General features: G+C 47.7%; 1 protein-coding gene across 8 annotated transcripts in view; it reads left to right on the top strand.

Moving 5' to 3' along the window:
* RGS12 (regulator of G protein signaling 12) overlaps positions 1-24102 on the top strand; it is a 136956-nt gene that overhangs the window by 86336 nt on the left and 26518 nt on the right. For all 8 annotated transcript variants that reach the window (XM_017863163.1, XM_017863162.1, XM_017863164.1 and 5 more), the window contains 2 exons: positions 23030-23199; positions 23700-23792. In XM_017863163.1, the coding sequence (XP_017718652.1) occupies positions 23030-23199; positions 23700-23792 (263 nt within the window). The remainder of the gene's footprint in view (positions 1-23029; positions 23200-23699; positions 23793-24102) is intronic.

The raw sequence follows: 24102 nt of genomic DNA, 5'->3' as shown, positions 1-24102 counted from the left end.
AGGGCTGCCTGGGGTCGTTGGGGCCGCGTCAGAGAGGGCTGCCTGGGTGCTCCAGGGGGCTGCTCCTACTCAGCTTCTCGGTCTTGGTCCACAAAACTCCACCAAGCCACTTGCTCACGATCTGTACAGTTTTCTGTATATCTTAATAGTTTACTAAAATAATTAATATTATTTTAAACTTCTGGAACTTTTAACCTAAGGACTTTCAAAATGGTCTGAAAATGTTAATAGATTTGCTCTCAGGAGAGTATGTATGAAGTTGCAGAAAGAAATTATTATGTAGATTGGGTTGAAAATCAGATTGGCCAAAATGATTTAAGGAAAAGGTCTAGAAGTAGATCCTGAGCGTGGGGAGGGCTCAAGGGCTTTTCTCAGGGACAGGACCTGTGCAGTTCTGTGCAGTTTAGGAAAAGCCTTCCCTACCCCCAGGCTGGATGAACTGCGGGAAACAATCCCCTCTGGGCACACACCCAACAGAAAGCTTTGAAGACTTTCTCCTTATTGTCAGTTTTCAGCAGTTTGACTACGATGAGTCTCAGGTTGGTTTTTCTGTGTCTGTTGTGTTTGGGATTTGTTTTGTCAGGTATTTTTTCATTGCTTCCCGCTTTTGAGACTCTGTAATTATGCAAGCGTGTTAGGCCACCTGGTTTTCCCTTCGAATCACAGAGGCCGTTTCGTGTTCAGGCTTCTGTGTCCCCTGCATGCTTGCCATTTCATTGTTTCTCTCCCTCTATCCTGCAGTTCACTCATCTGTCACTCTAGCATCAGATATGCAGCTCATTCCCTCCCATGATGGAACTCCTGCCAATGAGCCCGTCATCTCAGAGACTGTGTTTTCATCTTTAGCAGTTCCTTCTGTTTTTTTCATTTCTTTCTACTGATTCTCTTCACGCTTTCCTTTAAAACCCCAAAAATGTTGGCCGGGTGCAGTGACTCACACCTGTAATCCCAGCACTTGGGGAGGCTGAGGCGGACAGATCAGCTGAGGTCAGGAGTTCCAGACCACTCTGGTCAACATGGTGAAACCCCATCTCTAATAAAAATACAAAAATTAGCTGGGCATGGTGGCAGGTGCCTGTTTTCCCAGCTACTTGGGAGGCTGAGGCAGGAGAATCACGTGAACTTAGGAGGCAGAGGTTGTAGTGAGCTGAGATCTTGCCATTGCACTCCAGCCTGGGGGACAGAGCGAGACTGTCTCAAAGCAAAACAAAACAAAACAAAACAAAAAAACCCCAAAAATGTTTGTATATTTATAAGACATGTAAAGCCCTTAGATGCCAATGTTGTCATCTCTGTCTTTCTGGGTCCCTTTACTGACTGATTTTTCTCCTGGTTATGGGTTTCATGTTTCTGAGTATTCATTTGTCTGGCAGTTCTTGATTGAGTGCTGAATTTTGTTGTCTTCCTTTAAAAAGTACAGAGGTTTGTTAAGCTACATGTTGGGACTCCTCTAACAGCTGGGGATTCACCCAGAACTGGCCAGAACTCGGCAACCCCCTGACCCTGTGTGAGTTCTGGCAGCTCTTCCGGCCATAGCCCCCAGCTGATCTTTGCCTGCCTCATGGGGTCTTGGCTGTGCATGTACAGCTTAGAACTCAGCCACAGCTGGAGGCTCCTGTGAGGTCCCTGGGCACTTTGCCTGCTCGCTGTCTCCTGCACCTGCAGTTCCAGCCACCCTGGCCTTCCCTGATTCTGGTCCCTGTCTTCTCAGCTCTGGACGGTGGTTCTACCTGGGCCCCTCCTTGTGCTGTGGTTCCTGGAGTGTCTCTGGGCAGACAGCTCTAGGTGGTCACAGGGCTCACCTCATTAATTTTTTCATCAGGAATTACAGTCTTGTGACTGTGGTCCAATTTTTGGGAACGGTTGCTTCGCATATTTTTTCTTTACTTTTTATGGTCTTTTCCCGCATGTTCTGATGCTCTGCGTATTGTGTCTACTTTTCTAGTACTGTCTGGCAGGAGGGGAAGGCCAGTCCCAGGTGCTCTGCCATGGCAGGTAGAGCTTTGTGATATAATTTTTTCCACCTTACTTGTGGGATGTGGTCTATAAAGTTCAGAACAAAACTCAGGTCATGATGGCACCTTGCACAAAGAGCTTCAGTGATTTCCCAGAAGCTGCCTCACAACCCAGAAAAAGCAGGTTCTCCTCTCCCGAGGCCCGTCCCTGGAGCATCTGAGGCCAGCACCGTGCCGGGCACAGAAAGCAGCCAGTGAATGAACAAACACCTCAGCCTGGTTCCAGTACATATCGATCACCTCATTTCTGTAAGATTCTGGTGGACTTCATCAAGCCTTCAGCTCTAAAAAGTAAGAGCATCAGAATGAGGTCGTCAGATGAAATCATGGAGTGTTTCCCTGTATACAGCAGGCATCAATCTTCTGTGGCTGTCAAGGGTCACAGCCAAGCTCTGCCTTCTGGAGCTGGGGACGCTCAGTCTTGCCCCTCCTCAGTAGCACCACCCAGCCCCCTCCAGGAAACAAAGCAGGGCCCTGACAATGACCCCTTGGTTGATGGGAGAAAATTTGGAGTAGCTTGCCTCCTTGAAAGGGACTCTTGGCTTATCCGGACCATGCAGGGGTATGACTGCATCTGATTCAGTGGCTGTCCCGGGACTGGTGGTGGCAGTGGCATTTCCTGAGCAGTGCGTGGCCAGGCACTCCACATCTTTAATTCATCTGATCCCTGCAGCAGCCCCGTCAGGCGGGTGCCATGCGGCTCCTGTCAACAGTGATAGCCAGGGTCCCAGGAGGGCAGGCCACCTGCAAGGCTTTGAGTTTGGTCCCTGAGCAGGGCCAAGCTCTGACCCTTGTGGTGGGCACCAGCCATGCCCTTGCCCACCACATGGTGCAGGGGTGTTGCCACCGCTTTCTGCTCCTGGAAGCTCAGGGACCTGGACAGGGATGTGGCCAGGAGCGCAGGAGTTGGCTTGGGCCCATCTCACTGACATTGAGTGTGATTCAGGTTGGCCGCGTGTGCATGTTTGCTCCTTGTCTGCGGGGCTTGCCCCTCTGTGGCTTTGAGCAGCAAGGCTGGCCCTTACTCATTGTGTCAGGAAGGAATTGGGTCCTCAGGTGAATGAGTGTGCCATGAACAGAAATGACAGGGCTGCGCTCTGAGAGCTGGTCATAAGCCTCCTTGTAGTGTTCTTCCACTAACCGCGTATCTTTGGTCATTGTTTGTCACGGGTCTGTGATGATGAGAAGCGTTTATATAAATGTTTTAAAATGTCAAGAGTAGCCAGATCTGAGAGTCCTGACAAAATTTACTGTTTTCCCAGCTTTAAAATGACATCCATTTGAGTCACTTCATATTAATCAGGCTGAAGTCCCTGACGCCAGTGGTGATGTATCTTTAAGAATAAGGATGCACTGTGGGGAAATGGCTGGAATTTGGGGAGGCAGGTGCCCAGCCCAGGTTGGACTTAGCCTGGCCGCTCCCCATGTGAGGTACAGAGACCAAGCCTCTGCCCGGCCCCCAGAGCACCTAGGACGTACCCTTCCTGCCAGCATCGCTCTGAACGTGGTGCCCTTCCATGGCATTTCATCTGCTTGCTCCTTCACCATATCTTTTTTTTTTTTTTCCTGTTTTGAGACAGAGTCTCGCTCTGTCGCCCAAGCTGGAGTACAGTGGCACAACTTTGACTCACTGCAGCCTCTGCCTCTTGGGTTCAAGTGATTCTTATGCCTCAGTCTCTCAAGTAGCTGGGATTGCAGATGTGCACCACCACACCCAGCTAATTTTTGTATTTTTAGTAGAGATGGGATTTCACCATGTTGGCCACGCTGGTCTCGAACTCCTGATCTCAGGTGATAGACCCACCTTGGCCTCCCAAAGTGCTGGGATTATAGGCGTGAGCTACCATGCTCAGCTGAACATATGAAATGTAAATAACAAATCTGGAAAGGAATGTAGATAACAAATAGCTAATGAGAATACTCTGTGTCATTATAGAAAACTGCATTTTATATTCAACGATACTAATGTAGAAAGGTGGCTCTGTTCTGCTCACATTTCATGGCACTATTTAAACACTTCAGATGCATTTTGTTGCAATTGTTTTCAGGTAATGAAAACTTTTATCGAAGAATAACTTACACACTGAAAAGTACATACACCATCAATGAGCAATTTGAGAGATTTTCACAGAATAACACACATCTGTGTTATCAGCACTCAGACCAAGAGACAGAACATTACCAGCAGCCCAGGCGCCCCTGCAGGCCCTCAGTCACCAACCCTGGAAGGGACCACTCACCTGACAGCTGTTGCCTGTTTTCAAACTTAAAAAAAAAAAAAAAAAAAGACTGAGCGCAGTGGTTCACATATGTAATCCCAGTACTTTGGAAGGCCGAGACAGGTGGATTCCCTGAGGCCAAGAGTTCAAGACCAGCCTGGCCAATATGACAAAACCCTGTCGCTACCAAAAATACAAAAAAAAAAAAAAAAAAGCTGGATGTGGTGGCGCATGCCTATAATCCCAGCTACTAGGGTAGCTGAGGCAGAAGAATCTCTTGAACCCGGGAGATGAAGGTTATAGTAGGCGGAGGTTGCAGTGAGCAGAGTTTGTGCCACTGAGCTCCAGCCTGGGTAACAGAGTGAGAGTCCATCTCAAAAAAAAAAAAAAAAAAAAAAAAGACTCATGCAGTATATGCTGTTTAGTGTATAGCTTCCTTTATTTAACATAGGATGGGGCATTTTGCTCCTGTGTCTATCAGGAGCTGTTCACTCTCCTTGCTGTGGACTGTCCTGGTGCAAATATGGCGTAATTCCTCCATTATTCTCTTGATGACATCACATTGGTTCTGACTTTTGACCATTACAGATGGTGCCTTATAACATGCTTGTACAGGCCTTTTGGGTGGACATCTGCATACATTTCTGCTCTGATAGGCTGGGGGTTTGTATATATTCACCTGTAGTAAATACTGCCAATTTCCAAATGATTTTTACAGTGTCCACATTGACCAGCAGTATATGAGCATTCTAGGTGTTTGACATCCTCTCAACACTTTCCCTGTAGCCACATACACAGACTTTAATTGTGTTAATAGTTTTAGTTCTCAGTCCCCTGATGACTGTGAATTGATCACCTTTTCATATATTTTTGGCCATTTGAATATCTTATTTTGTGAAGTGCTTGTTCAAGACTTTTGCTTATTTTTCTGTTAGGTTATCTGCCTTTCCTTATTGATTTATAGAAAATTTTAAAAATATATTCTGGAAATGATTTTATGGTGGATTTATATATAGTTTTCCCTTAGTATCTGTAGGGAATCAGTTCTGAGACCCCTTGCGGATACCAAAATCTGCAGATGCTTGACTCCCTGATATAAAACAGTGTAGCGTTTGCATATAACCTACCCCCACCCTCCTGGATACTTTAAATCATTTCTAGATTACTGATAACAGCTAATACAATGTGAATGCTATGTAAACAGTTGTTATACTATATTGTTTTTATTTGTATTTTTTGTTGTATTGTTATTTTTTATTTTTTTCCGTTAATTTTTTCCAAATATTTTCCCAAATATTTTCCATCCACAGTTAGTTGAATCTGTGGATGCAGAAATGCGGGTGCGGAGGGCTGGCTGTATTAGATATACCTTGTGTTTTGGATTTATGTGTTTATAGATTTATGTATGTAGTTAAGCCTTTCTATACCTTACCTGTTAATTCTCTTAGTGGTATCTTTTGAGGACTGAAAGTTCTTAATATAATCCAATGTATCATTTTTCCCCTTAGGGTAATGCTTTTGTCCTTTTAGAGCAGAATTTGCCCTTCTCAAGACCATGAAAGTAAATCTATTTTGTTTTATCTTCAACATTTAAATCTCTGATTCATCTGGAATTGATGTTTTGTGTATGGTGTGAGGTAGGGGTAAGATTCATTTTTTCTATGTGGTATTCAGTTATCCCAGCTCCATGTAATGAAAAGACGATCCTTCCCACTAACTTGAAGCAAGACCTGTATCAGGTAATCATATATTTGTGGGTCTGTTTCTGGCCTTTGTATTCTGTTCCATTGATCTCTTTGTCTGTCATTGGATCAGGACTTCATGTCGTAATTCTTGTCCCTGGCATTTGGATATCTAGTGCTATAGTCTTCATTTTGCTTGTCTTTAAGATTGCCTTGGTTATTCCTGGCCCTTGCATTTCCTTATATATTTTGGAGGCAATTTTCAAGTCACTGGCAGCTTTCCAGAGTCGTCTTCACTTTCGTCCAAGCCGTTTGAGACATAGCACTTCTGGAATCTGTGTTGATGCTTTTCCTGGAAATGTTATCACAAGCCACATGCAGCCATTGACATTTGGACAATTGGGTTTTTTTTTTAATTGCTGTAATTTATACATATGTGATCTTCAATATGTAGTTACTCATTCTTGCTCTCAAAGTCTTGAGACCATTCCTCCCAAGAATAAATACTAAATCTGGCTTGGTTTGCCTTTTAAAAAACCATTTCTTCTGGATGAATGACCTCTATAAGTATCTAACACCAGCATCAATAGAGATTATTTCAGGCTAATGTGTCACCCTCAAATAGACTCCTGTTCAAAAGAAGGTGAGGGAGCAGCCTGGGACACACAAGACCTTGCAAGGACTTGAGAAAAAAGGGACTGGTTGCATCAGAGAAGCCAGTGGGAAGGCCCTGTGTGTCTCTGGGTACCCAGTTGGACTGCAGTGGGATGCCACACTGGCTGTGATGGAAGAAGGAGGAGCTGTGCAAGTGTGTGGCCGGCCAGAGCCCACCCTGTGGTCAGGATGGCCGAGCAGAGCTGAGACCTGAAAGATGGGTGAGGATTAACCCTCATCTGAGTTTGGGAAGATAGGAAGAACCAGGAAAAAGCTGAGATGGCAGCCAGGGGGTCGTGAGGAGCCCAAGAGAGAGTGGTCGTGTGTGCACATGCCCATGGGGGGAGCAGTGGAACGATGTGAGAGGGGTCCCAAGACTAACCTCAGGGTTTTGCCTCAGGCAGCCCGGAGGATGAGGGTGTTTGCAGAGATGGGGAAGACTAGGGTGGGAGGAGCAGATAGTGGGGCGATAACCAAGAATTCTGCTTTGGACATGGGATATTTGAGATGTTTATTCAAAATCAAATGGAGGTATTGTGTAGACAGTTGGATAAATGAGTACAGAATGCAGAAAAGTGGTTGGGCTTGAAAGTAGAAATTTGGGAGTCAGAAGCAATTCAATGAAACTCATTGCCTCGGTAAACTTGAGTAATTAGAGATCATGCAGAAAAGGCAAGTCTCAAACCTGTAAGACACATGGGAACCCAGAAGATGCTGGAGATGTGGTTTGAGAGGCAATAGGACATAGAACAAGTAAGAGTATGGTCTCTGGAGACAAATTATTTAGGTTTACATCCTAATTCTGCTACTTCCTAGCTGTGGGTCTCCTTTCTCTCATCTGTAAGATGGAATAATAGTAGGACCCATTAGTTAGAGAGTTCTTATAGGAAGTAAATGATTTTAATATATGCGAAGTACATAGGACAATACCTGGTACATAATAAGGAGTTATATAAATGATAGCTGCCATTATTTGTAGTATTACTAATGTTGTTTTAATTGCATTTTCAATATAATTTACTGAGTGAATAAAATTATTTAGAGGGACTGGGTAGAGAAAAGAACCCAGGAGGTCCTGAAGAAGGTTACAAGATCAACAGAAGAGAAAGAGCATCAGAGGAGAAAAACTCTCTACTTCGATTGTTAAAAACCCAATTTTAAAATAAGCAATGTTGGACCGGGCACGGTGGTGCACACCTATAATCCTAGCTGTGGATTATAGGGAATGCTCGGGAAGTTGAGGCAGGAGGCTCACTTGAGGCCAAAAGTTTGAGGCCAGCCTGGGCAATATAATTTGACCCCTTCTCAAAACAAACAACCAACAATAAATGCCAAAAGTTTGAAAACAACTAAATGAGAAGATATAACAGGCAATATTAAGAAAAAAGAGAAGTGACATAACAATATTAATATCAGACAAAGTGAAAAAGCAATAAAAAGAATAAAGAAGACAGTATGCACCAAAAGTAGCATGAGATTTGCAGAGCAGAAGTAAACGGCATGGTATCAACATGGGTAAGTACTCCGAGGGGAGATTATAACACACCTTTTTCAGAAACAGAGAGATCAAGCTGATAAAAAAATAGTAAGATTACAAAGTATGTGAATGGAAAAACGAACAAATTAAATCTAACAGACACATAGAGAGCTTTGTACCCAGTAGAAAATACATTTTTTTTTTTCTTCAAAAGTACATGGAACATTTACCAAAGTTGTGACATACAATATGCCACACATGCAGTTGCTACAAATTAAAAAAAATTATAGCATACAGAGAGTGGCTCCTGACAGCAGCGTAACTGAATAGAAGTCAATCATAAAATGATAATAAAAAAGAATTCATACATTTTAAAGTTTAAAACCATACTTCTAAATAATCCATGCGTCAAGGAAGAAATTAAAATGGAAACTCTCATGCAATTTAGAACCATTTATAATTCTATACTACACATCATCACCAGTAGAATATAGTCCAAGTGATTTTCAGTGAAAAAATTGTAGCATTAAATGTATATATTAGAAAAAATGTTTGAAAATATAGGAAATAAGTTTTCAACATAAGCAAGTAGGGAAAAAAAGAAATGCAAATTAAGATTAAGGAAATGAAGATAAAAGCAGAAATTATCAAAGTAGAAAAAACCCAAACAGTATATAACTAAAAGTATGATCAGAAATATAATCAAGAAAAAGAGGGAGGCCAGGCACAGTGGCTTATACCTATAATCTCAGCACTTTGGGAGACTGATGCAGGAGGATTGCTTGAGCCCAGGAATTTGAGACCAGCCTGGGCAAAACACCATCCATACAAAAAAAGAAAAAGAGGAAGAGGACAAAGATAACATCAAGAATGAAAAACAGGTCCTAAGTACAGTTAGAGACTTAAGAAGTAATACTGTAGGACAATTCCATTAACAACATTATACTGTACATTTGGTTAACTGGACAATCTTTAGAAAATATAAATGATCACAGTTGACCTAAGAAGAAGTAGAAAGTGATTAGATAAATCAACATAGGCAAAAATGATTTGGAAGTCAAAGATCAAACTCCCCATAAGGCACCATGCCCAAACCAATATACAGATGAGTTTATCAGTGAGCTTAGGCTAAGTAACATTGCAATAACAAATAACACCAAAAATCCTGGTGGGTTTAGCAAAGCAGAAGTTCATTTCTTACACTACATTACATGCCTACTGCAGTTTGGCTTTGTTTTTCTTCGAAGTGTTTTCCTCCAGGAGCCAGGCTATTGGAGCAGTTCCTAAATGGGGCACTGCAGGCCTTGTGGCAGGGCAGAATCAGGTCATGGCTCCCAGCCGTACTGTTTCCCATTCATTGGCCAAAGTGTAACGCATGGTTCAGCCTGACATCAGTACACAGGGCTTGAATGATCTTCCACAAGGAGGGGCAACACACATTTCCAACTTAATAATATTGTCTTTACACAGGGCATGGAAGATGGGAAGCTTCTCACCTCAGTTTGCAAGACTGGCATATACCTGATACCAATACTGGAGAAAGATGGCACAGGAAAGTTGAATTATTCGCCAGGTTCACTTATGAGTAAATATAGAAGTTTCCAAATAAAATATTAGCAAATCGAATCCAGTAGCATTTTTTTAATGCATCCTTGAGAAGTTTGGTTTACACAAGAAATGCAAAGGTAGTTCACCATTAGGGAATTTTCCATTCATCCCACCATTCATTCAACAGTTATTTTTGGGGGGCTCTCACTTTTCTTCAAAAAACTCTTCTAGGAACTAGGGATACATTGGTAAACAAAACAACGGATAGTGTTACATTAATAGATTAAAGGAGGAAGATCATATTATTACCACACTAGAGGCCAAAGGAGCGTCTAATAGAATTATTGATAAAAGCACTCTTTCCTTTTTTAAAAGTTATACTTAATAGAATACATAAATGTATTCTATTAATTATTATATATATTCTATTAGTAATAGTATTAGTATTAGTAATACTGAATACTCATTAGTATTACCAATTACTAATAGTATTAGTAATACTAATTACTAATTAGTATCAGTTATTAGTAATATATATAATAATGAATAGAAAAAGTACTCATTCCTTTTTTAAAAAGTTATACTTAATAGAATACATATAATAATAGTGTATACTATTAGTAATAGTATATATATTAGAAGAATTCCTGTTAGAGCCAGGAATAGGCAAGGATGTTCTCTATCTCAGCGACTGTTTAACATTGTATTGTAGATTCTGGCCAGCACTACATGGCAAGAAAAATAATATTAACCTTGGGAAGAAAAAAGATAGTCATTATTTGCAAATAATATTATTATCTAACTATTATACAAAACCAAAAGCATAGCCCATGGCCAGGCCCAACTTTTAAACCTGGCAGAGTTCAGTGAGATAAACCCTAGTGGCTTTCCTAAACAAAACACATGATTTCCATGGGAGCATATGTATGTTGGTAAAAATATTTTAAAAATTGAACGGACCAACACCAAATTAATAAGATGGATTATCTTTGGGGGGGGGGGTATAGGACCAGAATTTTAGGTGATAAGCTCAATAAGGATTTTAGATTTATATTTACATTTTTTCAAGGAAGAAAATATTTTATGAATTGTGCATTATAATGTCAGTTGATATCCCGTTCAGCCTGTAGTCTCTCATTAGCTGTTATTTGGGACAGGCGGTCCATGTAGTCAGACAATGTTGTTGGATGCCTAGGATGTGCCTTGCACTGTTTGTCACAGTGTTCCTATCATGTCAGCATCTATTCATAGTTATTATCCCAGCTTTATAGGAAAGTTAGTAACTCGTAAGTTCCTTGGTAAGGAGGAGAGTTCTCACGCTATCCCTGTGAAGTCAGAGCACTGTTTTTAACTGCGGTTTTACAGAGGGGTGGAGTGTCTTGCCCAGCAAGGAAGGAGCAGAGCTCTGAGTCAGATCCAAACAGTGTAACTCTGGAACCACACTGTGAACCAGCACATTGTGTGCTAGGTAACACCAGGCTGGGGATCCATCTCCTAGAACACAGCTTGCCATAGAGCAGACATCCCGTCAGCACCTGTGAACTGTGAGTAGGAGGCAGTGGCCTCATTTACCGCATGCTCACCTTAAACTTGCCCACCTGGTTTTAGGAAGAGAATGGGCGGAATGGCTGGGTCCCCCATGGAGCAGAGCCCTGCCTCAGCCTAGTCTGCTGCTGTGTAAAAGTCCAGGGCTTTGCAGAGCCTCTCCACAGTCAGCAAGGAGGAACAGTCTCCAGAGGTGGCCCCCCTGAGCCCTAGCTCCACCCTTGGGAAGGGGCCAGAGCACAGGCAGCAGGCCCTGGAGCCTGTGAGCGCCGCGCACCTCCCTGGACCAGTGGACATGGGACCAGCATGGTGACCAGATTTTTGGAACCCCGGTTGAGGACAAATGACTTTTTAAGTTTGTTTTATGTCAGAAGTCATATAAAAGGTACAAACATTGCATTATGCTTAGTTTTACATCTAACATATTACATTTATTATTAAAATTATGTGAAGTCATCACAGTCCCAGCAAATCCCATCTATATGGCCACCATGGCTGAAAGCATCCACCATCTGCCCCTGATGTGTAGAGTAGGCCTTTTTTCCTTGTCTTGTGTTACCTCTTTTTGGCTTATGGGGGTGGCCTCTAAATGTCACAAATCCTTTAGGATTTTACACACTCAGACCCCTTCTCCTTCCCTGAAGCCTGGTCTTCTGGCCTCAGTCCTGCTGGGGAGGGTGCCCTTTTGTCATCTCCATCCCTGGACTCTTTAAGTTGAAGCACAGGGCCTCAGGACTGTGTCTTCAGTTTTCTGTGTGGGTGGCCCCACTTTGGCTTGAGGGAAGGGTTTGGGACCACTTTTGAGTCTTCCTCATGAGGTCAGCATTTGGGGCCCTTGGGCTTCTGCATTGGGTGGCGTCCTCTGGTGGGGCCAAGACACAGCCAGGAGGTCTGAACTTCCTGTGTGGCCACTGGCACAAGAATGGAAGAAGAAAGTCTTTACAAAGTATAAATATTTTATTCATCAAAATGAAGTACATCAGTTTCACAAAAGAATTAACCACTAAATGAGTAATGTGAAGTTTTTTCAGCTCAAGTAAGCATAATAAATGAAGTCAGTTAGGACTGATTTTTGAAAAATGTTCTGTGTCTTTTCTTGGAGCGTCCTGAGGGCTCCCTGTGGTCAGATGTGACCTCTAGTCCACCAACTACTTATGGTCATAGTTGGTAGCTCTAAGCCTAGAATCCTAAAAATTCAGAGTGACAAGTGACAAAATTCACTTGTCTTTGCACATCGCCTAACACTTCCCACACTGACCTTCACAGGAGCCATTCTGCTCACTCGCATGGCCTCATGGGCTCTGGCAGCATTTCACCCCCGCCTGTTGGCATTTCACTCTCCAGAAGGACTTGGTGTCACTTCAGACGTAGAGATTTTGTTTGGCTGGGCTCTGCCAGAATAGTTATAAATCACAAGTTTCTAGTACTGACTCCAGGAAAGACCCAGAATTCAGATTTCTCCTGTTTGGGCGCACATTTCTTCTGGCCTTTGAGGTAATGGAAAGTACACCATACCTTGAGGGGTCCATGAGACCTGCCAGGCACGGCAGCTCCTCTGCAGGGCTGGCTGCAGACCTCTGAGGTCCGGCTGTGGGGGTCAGACTCCCTGTGAGCCCAGGAATTCCTGATGGGGACACTGGGACCTCACCATGGAGAATGTGGAGTCTGGGCCCAGCAGTCACTGATGTCAGCCCAGGCAGATCATAGAATGTTTTGGACCTCAGCAGCTTCATCTGTAAAATGGGCTGATTGACTGAGATTGATAGCATGTAAACTCTTTTCTGAGGAGGTGCTTTTCCAAATTCCTGTTTTCTAACTCTCAGCAGGCTCTGCAGTTGTGGCAGGCTTTTGCTGAGATGCAGAGCTGGGCTGGCCTCCACAGCCTGTGCTGCTTGAAGCAGAGAAGGGGCCTGAGCCTATCCTACCTGTTCTCACCCCAAATGTCCTCCTTCCTCCGCAAGCCAGCCTCTCACGGGGAGTCCCATAAGATTTCTCTGGGAAGAAGGGCCTCATTGCTTTAAATTTGAAAAGCATCTCCCAGTTCATAACGGGAATGAAATAGATACTCTGAGGCCCAAAGGGGGTTATTGATGTGGGTTGTGGGCTGTGGCAGCCCTCCCTGCTCTACCACGCTTCTGTGCAGAACTTAGGCAGGTTCCAGAATTCTAAATTAAACCTGGCCTTCCAGGTTGTTGGAGGGAAGTGAGATGGAATATAGCTTATTTAACAATGTGTTAGCCTTTGTTATAATTTTCCAGCATTTAGATATGTGGTATGTAAGCTCCTTCATCTATCCTTGCCCCAAGCCTTGCAAAGATTAGTTCTCTTCCATGAGAAAACCAAGGCACAGACATACTCAAGCCATGTGATCAATCACAGCACAGCATGGCAGCCAGAGACAGAAGAATTGTCCTGGGGCATAAGTCTCCATGTGGGGATTTTCCCTGAAACTGAATTTTGCCACTGTAGTGACCACATGGTAGGTCTTCACAAGGCCTGGCTGTTCTGAAGGGGAAACAAATTCACTTTGGTGATCAAATGCAGGCTTTAAACAGTAGATGGGAGGATTTTAAGCTGGGCGAGTAAGTAGGTCTGTCTGTGCAGGGGTGTGGGTCAGTCATTCTTAAGCTACTTTTTGTGTGTGCCAGGCTTGAGCACAGGGACAAACACATCAGAGTTTATGGGAGCCAGTTCCCCAATGCCAGCAGGGAGTTACAGAGATGGAATAGGAGGTGCGGATGTGCTCAGGGTGTTGGGTTGCTGTCGGAGGCATCAGTCTGAACTGATGGCTTTCCATAGAGAGATGTGTGGATGGAAAAATAGACATAGTGGTGTGTGCATGTGCATCCACATTTTCCAGCTCTGTCCACTGAGGTGGGGCTGGAGGCAGGGAAACCCCAGCAGCAGTGAGCACCCACATGTCCAGATTTTGGTGTCTAATACCTCTTTTCTTTAGAGGGAGTCAGGCTCTGTGGAGCAAAGACTAATTCCAGGGCTGGAGTGGGGAAAACACAGGATGAAGCTGGAGCCTCGCTTTTGCTTCCTTTTTACACCAGAAAACAAGGCAGTGCTTAAGGCATGATGAGGACACATGAGCAGGATATAGGTGCCAGCCTGAAGGAGGGAGTGAGCTTCCAAAAAAGAAAGGTATTCATAGGGTATGAGCCATGGACTAAAATAAAAACCCAGCTAGTCCACACTAACACAGATAAATGACTTTGTAGTAACAGGAGGGGGGCTCTTAGAGCAGAATACGGCTGAACGGTGTATCAGGAAATCACCAGAGGGTGCTGAAGTTGTGGACTCAGGCTTAATGCGAAGCAAGACTCTTACAGAGCCTCAGAGTAGTTCCACACGAAGCTTATTATCACCAGGGAACCCTAGAAACGACAGTGGACAAACCTGGTGCCCCAGCCACGTGGTGAGAGCCAACATCCACCCTGCAGTAAACTGACACCACGTGCTTCCTCAGAGGAGATCCCAGAAGGACACCGCATGGCTTCCGGGGCATTCCAGCCAGTCACAAAGAAACATCAGCTGAGCCCAAACCGAGGGGCAGTCTTAAAAATAACCGGCCTCCGTCAGGGTGGAAACCACAGAGAGGCTGGGGAATATTCCAGATGGAAGGAGACTGCAGACACATGGCAGCAGTCACCCTGAGTAGTTCCACCCTGCTCTGGGGAAAAGAGCTGTAAAGATCAGGATCAGTGAAACTGGAAGATGGCTTGTTAAATTTCCAGACTTCCATATTGGTACTTGGTTATGAAAGAGAATGTCCACGTTCTTAGGAAATCTACACTGACGTGTTTAGGGGCAAAGAGGCACGCTGTCTCCAACTGAATCTCAGTCTGGAGAAAGGTTGCGTGTGTGCGGGTGTGAACATGTTTAGAGGAAGGGAGAATGGGCAGAAAGGAGAGGGACGGGATGATACAGCAAGCCAGAAGAATGCAGACATTTGGTGAATCCGGGCAAATGGATATGGGAGTCTCTTTTATTATCCTTAAAATTTTTCTGCAAGTTTGAAATTATTTCAGAATAAAAGTTGCCCCCCAAAAGGATGGCACACATTGCCTAGGAAAGGGGTAGTTTGGGTGTGAACAAAGGGTTCCTGTGGCATCTCGGTGCTTATATATCCCGGCTGCCCTGTAAGCACATTTAGCTGCACTGACAGCACCTACATCTGGGCTTTGGCCACTCGCCCATCTTCATTCTCCTGGTCCTCACAACAGCCCTGCAAGCCCCTGCCAGCCGCAGATGGACACGCGGACTAAGGCCTGCAGGACTGTGGGGCCCCGCTGAGGTGACCAGCCAGAAAGGAGCTCAGAACTCAGGCCAGGCAAGCTCAGAGCCTGCACCCACGCCTCCCGCCTGGGCCGCCCTGTGAGCGGTAGAGAAGGGCTTCCTGTGCCTCAGAAACTGGAGGCCAAGAAGCACGTGATGGAAGGGTGGGCCGGATGAGGCCAAGCTCCACCTTCTACAGCCTTTTCGGAACGTTTTTCGCAGAAAATGCTGAGCTTGATTTGATGCCTTTTTAGTGGAGCTGCCATCAAGTTAGAGCTGCTTATGCGGCAGTGTCCATCCAGGAGTCAGTAGATGGGGTCAGCAAACAGTGCCTCCAGCCAAACCTTGCCCACCACCAGCTTTGTGTAATGAAGTATCAGTGAGATGGCCATGCCCGTTCCTGCAGTTGCTATCGGAGGCCGCTTCTGCCCCAACTGCAGAGACTGCAGTGTCCTAGAAAAATGGAGACAGTGTGTCACCCGCTCTCCCCAGGGAACATTGCTGGGCCTCACCTGTGGTGTTAGTGGACATTTCCTAACCCTTGATGACCCAGGAGATCCTCTCAGAGATCAGGCCCTGCTCGGCCTGTGGGCAGGAGGAACAGAGGTGGGCGTGGCACCCCACCCGGGAAAGGGACCACCCCATGCGCTGGGCAGGCTGCCTCCAGGATGCCCACAGGTTTTTCAGAAATATCTGCGAGTTGGCATATTTTGCTTGGATGTAAAAATGTTCCTTATGGTTCACAGGTAGTCCAGTTTGGTACAGTTGATTATTTCCTAACTAAATACATATTCCTGGTAACACTAAGTTTGAGTGTTTGAGTGATCACCTGCTTATTAAAAAGGTAGGTTTTATATTTATGGGACTAAAAAATGTTTAATTTAAGTACCCATGGAAATAAGACTTAAAAACTATACAAAAGGGCTACAAGTACTTTTTTTTCTTTGCCATTGCTGGTGTAATAAAACAGGAATTGCTGAAGTGGAGTAGCGTGTTGGGAGGCCGGAGTTCCGTCCGCAGTGTTTACGCCGCGTGCGCAGTTACCTGGCTCTGCTCTGCCTGCCTTCAATAATTCAGGCTCCGTGGCGGCGGCAGCTGAGGGGCTGCTGTGAATTATGCATGAGTCTTCGGCAAGGCTTCGTGCACGTCTCCTGTTGGCTTCCCATCCATGAGCCTGAGCGCAGGCAGGGCAGAGCTGTCTTTGTCAGCCGTGTGCTGGGATCGCGGGAGAAACTGCAATAATTTGCCCTCCTGGGAGTGTGAGCTCAGGAACAATGTACCTTTGTGGGGCCCAGGCCTTTGCTCAGGGCTGCCCGGGCTCTGCCGGCTGACCCTGGTATGGACTCAGAGGGGTGGTTTGCAGTGCATGGTTGGAAGTATTTGGTTAAGTGGCATCACAGTGGCTCTTATCAGCTCTACCCAGGTAAAGTCCCTTGCCCCGTCTGCGTACCTTGTCGCGCTGTCAGGGGCACACTGACTTGTGTGGTCTTCAGGTATGTTTGCCGCAGCGGGATTGTGTCGGGAGTGAGGGGCCCGTAGGGGTGCCTGTGCAGTGACGCGTTCCATGATCTGACTTGGAGTTGTGACTTAAACAGTCGGAGTGTTTGAGGTTATGGTTTGGATGAGATGATCATGGGCCCAGGCCGTGTGTTACAGAACTAACTGCAAACTTTTAATCTTACGGTATTAAAATGTGTAACGTAACCTACATGTTTGACCCACCAGTATAAAGGTGGTGGCTTTTCCAGTCAGCAGCAAATCTGAACAGACTTCAAACTCTCTTTCACCAGGAAAGCATTTCTTTGACTCAGATGGGTCAATTGAAAGAAGAAACCCCACAACAATACCATAAACTGGACCATGTTCCCTAAAGTGGTGTTGGGATGCAGGGTGTGTTTTGTGGATGTCTTTTCTTCTTTGACTTAGATCACAAGTGTGGGTTTGACTCACGTGCTTAGCACCGGAGAATCAGGCAGGCCACTGCAAGCAGGCCAGTGAGTTACAGACGTGGTGGTGTCCTGCGTTCTGGCCTTGGAGCTCGGGTCGGAATGGTGGCTTTTGCAAGGAATTTTATTTTAGGCGGATGCTGCTCAGGGTGCACGGTCAGGCCTGTGACTGTGCACTATTTTCCACGTGACAAGAACAACTCCAGAGCACGTGGAAGTGCTGTGAATTGTGAAATCCGTAGTTGAAAGTGGATGTCAGAGAGGAGGCGATTTTCCGTGTGTGTTGAGCCGCGTCGCAAAGAAAAGTGGTGCTCAGGGGGCTCTGCAGTCGCACCTGGCTCTGCTGTGTTCCTCTGCAAGTCACCTGCATGAATTTTGTCCAAATGGAATCATAAAAATTCACCAGGAGAGCTTATGATTACAAGAATTGTGGGTGGACATTTTCTGGTAGCCAGTTGTTAAAAACGTGTGTGTTGCTGGAGATACCACTGTCCTTCGCGAATGGCTGGACTCAGTGCCTGGACTCAGGAAGGTCCATGTGCCCAGCAGGTCCTGTCTGTGCCCTTGGGAGGCTGAAGAGCTGGGTCATGAATTTTCCGCCCTGATCCTTAGACGGGGTGGCGTGGGCAGCCGGGGCTATGGCCCAGAAGGTTCTCTTTCTGGCTCCTCCAGGTAGTGTGTCTGCTTCCTCCACTCTCCAGGCTCCCGTGCTTGAGCTGAGGCCCTCCTCACACGGGAAGGAATTGCTGGAGCACAATTCCTATGTCAGCGCAAAGCTACAAAATGAGATTGTGTGAAGGGGGCGTGGCTCTCACCCCCAGCAGTACAGGGAGCAATTGGCAAGGTCATGCCTCCTGTCTTTGCAATACCAGAGGAGAGCAAGGACTGCAACCTCTCTCCCTTCCTTGGACATGTTTCATTTGCACTAAAGCAACTCTCACTTGAGCAGGCCCAGGAGAGGGTCTGGCGCCCACACCGCCCCCAAGCCATGCCTGCATCTACTTTCTGCCGTACTCCTCTGTACCCGAGGCTGTGCTCTCTCTGGAGGGTCTGCTATGTGGGTTCCTGTACACAGCATCTGCCTCTGCAGGACCCCAAGGGCAGGAGCAGGAGCACAGCAGGGAGGTCATCATTTGCTGTTTAAAATACATTCGTGTTTCTTTCTTGATTAGACTTTTATAGAGTCAATTATTGATTTGTGAGTCTTAGAAAATAATTAGTATCTGTCAAAGTTTTTGAACATGATGTTAGTCAATACACCAGTCATCTTTCACGCAGAATTTATATCAGTCACCATTCATTCACTCATTCCACAAATACACCAGCACAGGAACAGGGAGAGCAGCCCTGTGGGTAGCTGGCCCCATTGCTGAGGGAGGCAGCAAGGCCTAGGGAGCGGCCAGGGAACGGGAGGTGGGCCCAGGGGCTGGCATGGGACTTCCACGTGGTACCAGGGAGAGGCCCATCTCCCCTCCACCGGCGGCACAGGAGGGAGATGGTTCACGTCACTGTGCTTGTGTGTTGGAATCGAAACACCTTTTGTTCGAGGAGCAAAAACGTCAGCACCCGTTGGGGGTTGAGCTGTGCTGGCTGCAGCGTGCAATGGGGCAGCCTCCTTTCTGCCTCCCGTCTTCCCGTCCTGGTTCTTCCCAGGGCCCCTCAGCTGGGCCTCGCCTCGGAAGCCTCCAGGCCACCCTCCAAGCAGCCCGAGAGACCCTGCAGTCCCTTGCTCATCACTGTCCCCCAGGGTTAACTTCATGCTGCTCCATGCTGGCTCTCTGCTCTGCCCGGCTCAGCATGTCTTGTCCTGTCATGGAAGCTCTCCCTTACTCCCCGGAGGCCAGTTAACTTCTGTTTCTCCCTCAGTGTTCAGCCAGCCTTTATTGTCTCAGGAAAAAAAAGCTGGAGGAAAAATGTCTTGGTGCTCATAATGCAGAAACTTCATTCATGAGGATCGCCTCGTTTGTCAGCATAAAATATGGCAAGGTTAGCAACACTGCTGCCTCGAATTCTGGGCTCAAGCCATCCTCTGGAACAGCTGGGACCAGAGGTGCGTGCTATCCTGCCAGCTCATTTGTCATTTATTTTCATTTTCTGTGGAGATAGGGTCTCACTATGTTGCCCAGGCTGGTCTCAAACTCTTGGCCTCAAGTGATCGTCCAGCCTGCATGATCTTATTTTTTAAATAGGTAGTATGTGCCCATGCACTGGAATGTACACAGAATAGGATCGGCACCCAAGGCTGTTTCTGACACAGGGCGTGCCATTGGGCCGTCCAGCCAGCTCTGGTCTTCCATCTCCTAGCACTGGGCAGGAGGTCCTACAACTTCACTGTGGCTGATGAACGAAGTGCACCCCAGTAGCAGTAGCTGGCTCTGGATATTTCTACTTTATGTTTAGATCAGTATCATCAGAGGGGTTGATCTGTGTTTGCTCCTCCCAGCAGTGCAGAAGGTGCCTCTTGGCTCAGACTTCGCTGCCATTGTGATCTTGGTCAGGAGGATGGCTACAAACAGCCTGAGGCTTAGGCTTATGGCTGGCGTTCTGTGACGAGCCCGGTGCACCTACGAGTGTCCAGGGGCCTCCTCCTACTTGGTGGCCGCCTGTACCCTTCTGTTTTCCTTTTGGCTTGTTGATGGTTTTCTTGGCGTGGGGTGCTCTGATGTAGAAGGGGAGCCAGCCCGCCGCTGTGCGATGTGTGGCCCGTGCCCCACAGTTTCCTGTCTGGGGACTTGGCTTGTGGTGCTTTTCCCTATTGAGATTTGCGCCTCTGTGCCGTGCACCGTATCAGTGTTGCCTTCGTGGCCCTGGGCTTCGTGTCTTCCTTCCGGAGGCTTTCCTCACTTCTATGTTTTAAAACATTATCCCCCATTTTCTTCTGGTATTTCTGTGATTTACACTGAAATCTTGGATTCATTGGGATTTGTTTCAGTGTGTGCTGGAAGAGATCCAACGAGATAGTTTTTCGGAGGTCATCTTCCCTGTGCACCCCACCCACTACCCTTATCATGACTTAGACACTCAGGGTCTGTTTCTATACTCTGTTGTTTCCCGAGGGTGACACCGATGCTGTCCCTTGTGAATTCGGGACTGTGGTCTGTGCTCTCGTGTTAGGCCCGCCTGGCCCTGCGTGTTCGGGACTGTGGTCTGTGTGTGCTCCCGTGTTAGGCCCGCCTGGCCTGGCGTCTTGCTCATCTCGTTTGTTCCCTTCATTTCCTGCATAACTTTCCCACAGGAGCTTTCACACTCCACTTGTGTGGTTCTAACAAGACACCCATAGGCAAGTGCCAGCGTGGTATGTCCGTTTAGGGAGAGTTCCTGTCTGTGATGTGTTGCTCCTCCGTTCCCTGGTGACAGGATACTAGGCAAGCACAACGAGCTGGCCCCTCCCAGGACCCCTGCCCCAGAGAGAGTGAGTGTGCACGTGAGTGTGTGCCTGAGAGTTTCACGCCTGGCTTACATGCAGAACGGGGCACTTGCCACAGGGGGAAGTCTTGGATGTTGGGATTCTTGAAGCAGGGCATTTCCAGACAGTTCTGTCGACATGGTGGCAGAGGTGCTGGGTGCAGAGAGAGCCTCACATGGCCCCGTCCTTGTGTCCTTGGCCCCAGGGCTCCTAGCTTGGCCGCCCTGTTCTGAATGTGAGCGCCGGTACGCGTCCTCTCGCAGCGCGTGCCGCCCCTTCCACCGCAGCTCGGAGTCAGGGCTTCCAGGTGAGCCCCAGTTGCCCCTCAGCTCAGAGTCAGGGCTTCTGGGTGAGCCCCAGCTGCAGGCCTGTCAGTCTTCAGTGCATGCTGGCGGCCACTGCGATCACACATGTAATCTCACAAATAGCAGATCAACAGCATGGTGGATTCAAGGAAAGATTAACACTGTGTGTTTCCGATCCTATCGGAGAACTTCCTTTCAGTCTTCTTTTAATTTTTCTCTATAGCAGTTTAAATTATTTGATTATTCTTTAACATTTTCTTTTTTAATCTAAATGCTCTTTGCACTTTGAATGACTCCTGCTGAGTGTAGCCTCTGGCTGCCATGCTGCCCATGAGGGACACTATTGAATCAAATCCCTGGTTTTGTCTCCTGGGCCCTAGGGCTCCACTTTTCTCTGGTTTAGCGGGGCCCACACTGTGGCCTCCTTGGAAGCCTCTGGCCAGGCCTCTGCCTGTCGCCTAGAGCACATCTGCAAACTGGGCTGAATCCATAAGGTTTAGTGTCACTTCTGCCCCTGAGAGGAGTTGATGCTGCATGACTGCCCCGGTCTCTTTCTACCTCTGGTCCCTTGCTGCTAATAAGATGTGTTCTAATTGCTGGCCTGGAGCTGGAGCCCATCAACTCGTCCAGTGGGATCAGTCCTGTGGCCTTGACTTTACGGCAATGCCAGCCTGGGCGGTTTATCCTGTGCACTGTGCCACAGGAGGCTGGTGAAGGAGCAGGAGGGGAGCATAGCATATTTTATTATGCTGCTGGCAACATTCTGTGAGGCTGCTCTGTCAGTCAGCTGCGTTCCTTAAAGCTGTGGCAGAAAACCAAGCCCAAAACCCAGGGCCTCCTAACAACACAGGTTTAGTGGCCACCTTGTCACACGTCATCTGTGGTCAGCAGGGCGTGGCTCAGCTGCAGGCTAAGGACAGCCCCGTGTGGGATACCCGATGCTCACAGAGGAAGCACTTGTGCTTCAGCAGAGTGGGCAGCGGCTCCTGAAGCTGGGCTCACACTGGCCGCATCCCTTCTTCTTGGGCTCAGGCCAGGTCGCCCACTCAGGGACGGGGTGCCCATCACACTGCTCGCGTCAGGAGGGACGGGGTGCCCCCACACTGCTCGCGTATGGTGGACGAGGATGATGAACGGGGATTTCCTGGGGACCTCCCTTCTCTTTATTCAAGAGCTCAGGAGATACTGGGAACCAAAGGCCACTGAGGTCCATTTTGCAGACAAGTCAGGCAGGATCTGGTGTCCTGGGATGCGTGCTGTGCCATATCCCACGTTGGGTTGCCTGTAATGAGCCACTGAGCTGACACGCGTGTCTGAGGGCTTAGCTCTGGACACTGTGCCTGAGCGTTTCGTGTTGAAAAGGAGCCACATGTGGAGCAGTGCGCAGTCACGGGTGTGTGGGCTCCACGTCCGGAAGGTGAGCCTCGTGCCCCCCTAGACTGCACACTCATCCCCAAGGGCACCGCAGGTCAGGACATAACACACGTGGCATACACGGCGCCCTGCGCCCAGTTGCTTTTGCTCTAGCAAGTCTGGGAAATGCCTCGTTGCCATGATGGTCTTAGTGCTGTGTGTGTGCATGTTTCTATGTAAGGTTAGTTGCTTTTCTTGTTCAACCCTGTGGCTGTAGTTTGTTATTGTTTGGGTGAGTGTGCACGTGTGAGCTTATGAGTGTCGTGCAAGGGTGTTGTGTGGGTGTGCACATGTGAATGTGTGTGTGCTCGTGCACACACGTGCAGCCGCTCAAGGTTGGGGTCTGTTTTCTTCCCTGTTCCATCCCTGTGTGTAGAATGCACTGGCAGGTGGTAGTTGTGCCGTACATGGTTGTTGACTGAATGGGTGTTGGGACAGAGCTTGCTGCGTGTCCCAGGGTCTCCCGTGGGCAGGCAGAGCGCTTGCTGGGCCCAGGCGAAGGGCAGGGGTGCAGGTGCTGTCTGTACTGGTCCCGCAGAGTTGACGGGCGCCGACCTGAAGGACTGCGTCAGCAACAACAGCCTGAGCAGCAATGCCAGCCTCCCCAGCGTGCAGAGCTGCCGGCGCCTGCGTGAGAGGAGGGTCGCCAGCTGGGCCGTGTCCTTCGAGCGCCTGCTGCAGGACCCCATCGGTGTCCGCTACTTCTCTGTGAGTAGGGAAGAGCCCAGGGCCAGCGGAGCAGTCTGTGCTCTGCAGAGACTGCTGAGCAGGATCCGTGGGCTGCCCTAGAGACAGCGGCACCCTGCGGGCTCTGAGCAGGCCTGTGGCAAGGGCCTCCCCTCCCTGGACCGCCACCCTCTCAAGAGCTCAGAGGAGGGTGGGTTGAATCCTACCCCGGTTCTGTCCCCAGGGAGAGTCCCTGGCCCTCCCGCTCTCTACCGGGGTCTCTGCAGCCCGCCGCACTGGAGCTTCCTACGTGCATTGAGAAGCCAGGTGCCTGCTGCCAGCTCTTCAAAGAGATGTTTTGCTTTTGGGGAAACAGCTGGAAGCGGCAGCGCAGTTCCCTCAAGTGCTGAGCAGCAATGAGGCTTCTCTCTCCAGGCCCTCGGGCAGCTTACTGAGCAGCCTATGACCCCATGGTTTCTGTAAAAGGGAAGTAAGAAAAAGGAGGACCGTGTGTCAATGTTAATAAATGGTATCTTTCTTAGGATTTTCTAAGGAAAGAATTCAGTGAAGAAAACATTTTATTCTGGCAGGCCTGTGAATATTTTAATCATGTTCCTGCACATGACAAAAAGGAGGTAAGTCTACACTTGGGAAGTGGGGGCTGTGAGAGGGCGTGTGAGAGGGCGGCGTGTGAGAGAGGGCGGTGTGTGAGAGGGCAGCGTGTGTGTGAGTGGGCGGCGCGTGTGAGAGAGGGCGGCGTGTGAGAGAGGGCGGCGTGTGAGAGGGCAGCGTGTGAGAGGGCAGCGTGTGTGTGAGTGGGCGGCGCGTGTGAGAGAGGGCGGCGTGTGAGAGAGGGCGGCGCATGTGTGAGAGGGCGGCGCGTGTGTGAGAGAGCGGCGCGTGTGTGAGTGGGCGGCACGTGTGTGAGAGCTGCGTGTGTGTGAG

The sequence above is a fragment of the Rhinopithecus bieti genome, unplaced genomic scaffold (assembly GCF_001698545.2).
Source record: "Rhinopithecus bieti isolate Rb0 unplaced genomic scaffold, ASM169854v2 scaffold_68244, whole genome shotgun sequence".
NCBI classification, from domain to species: domain Eukaryota; kingdom Metazoa; phylum Chordata; class Mammalia; order Primates; family Cercopithecidae; genus Rhinopithecus; species Rhinopithecus bieti.
Note: the sequence above shows the minus strand (reverse complement) of the source record. Positions and strands in the feature narration are given on the sequence as shown.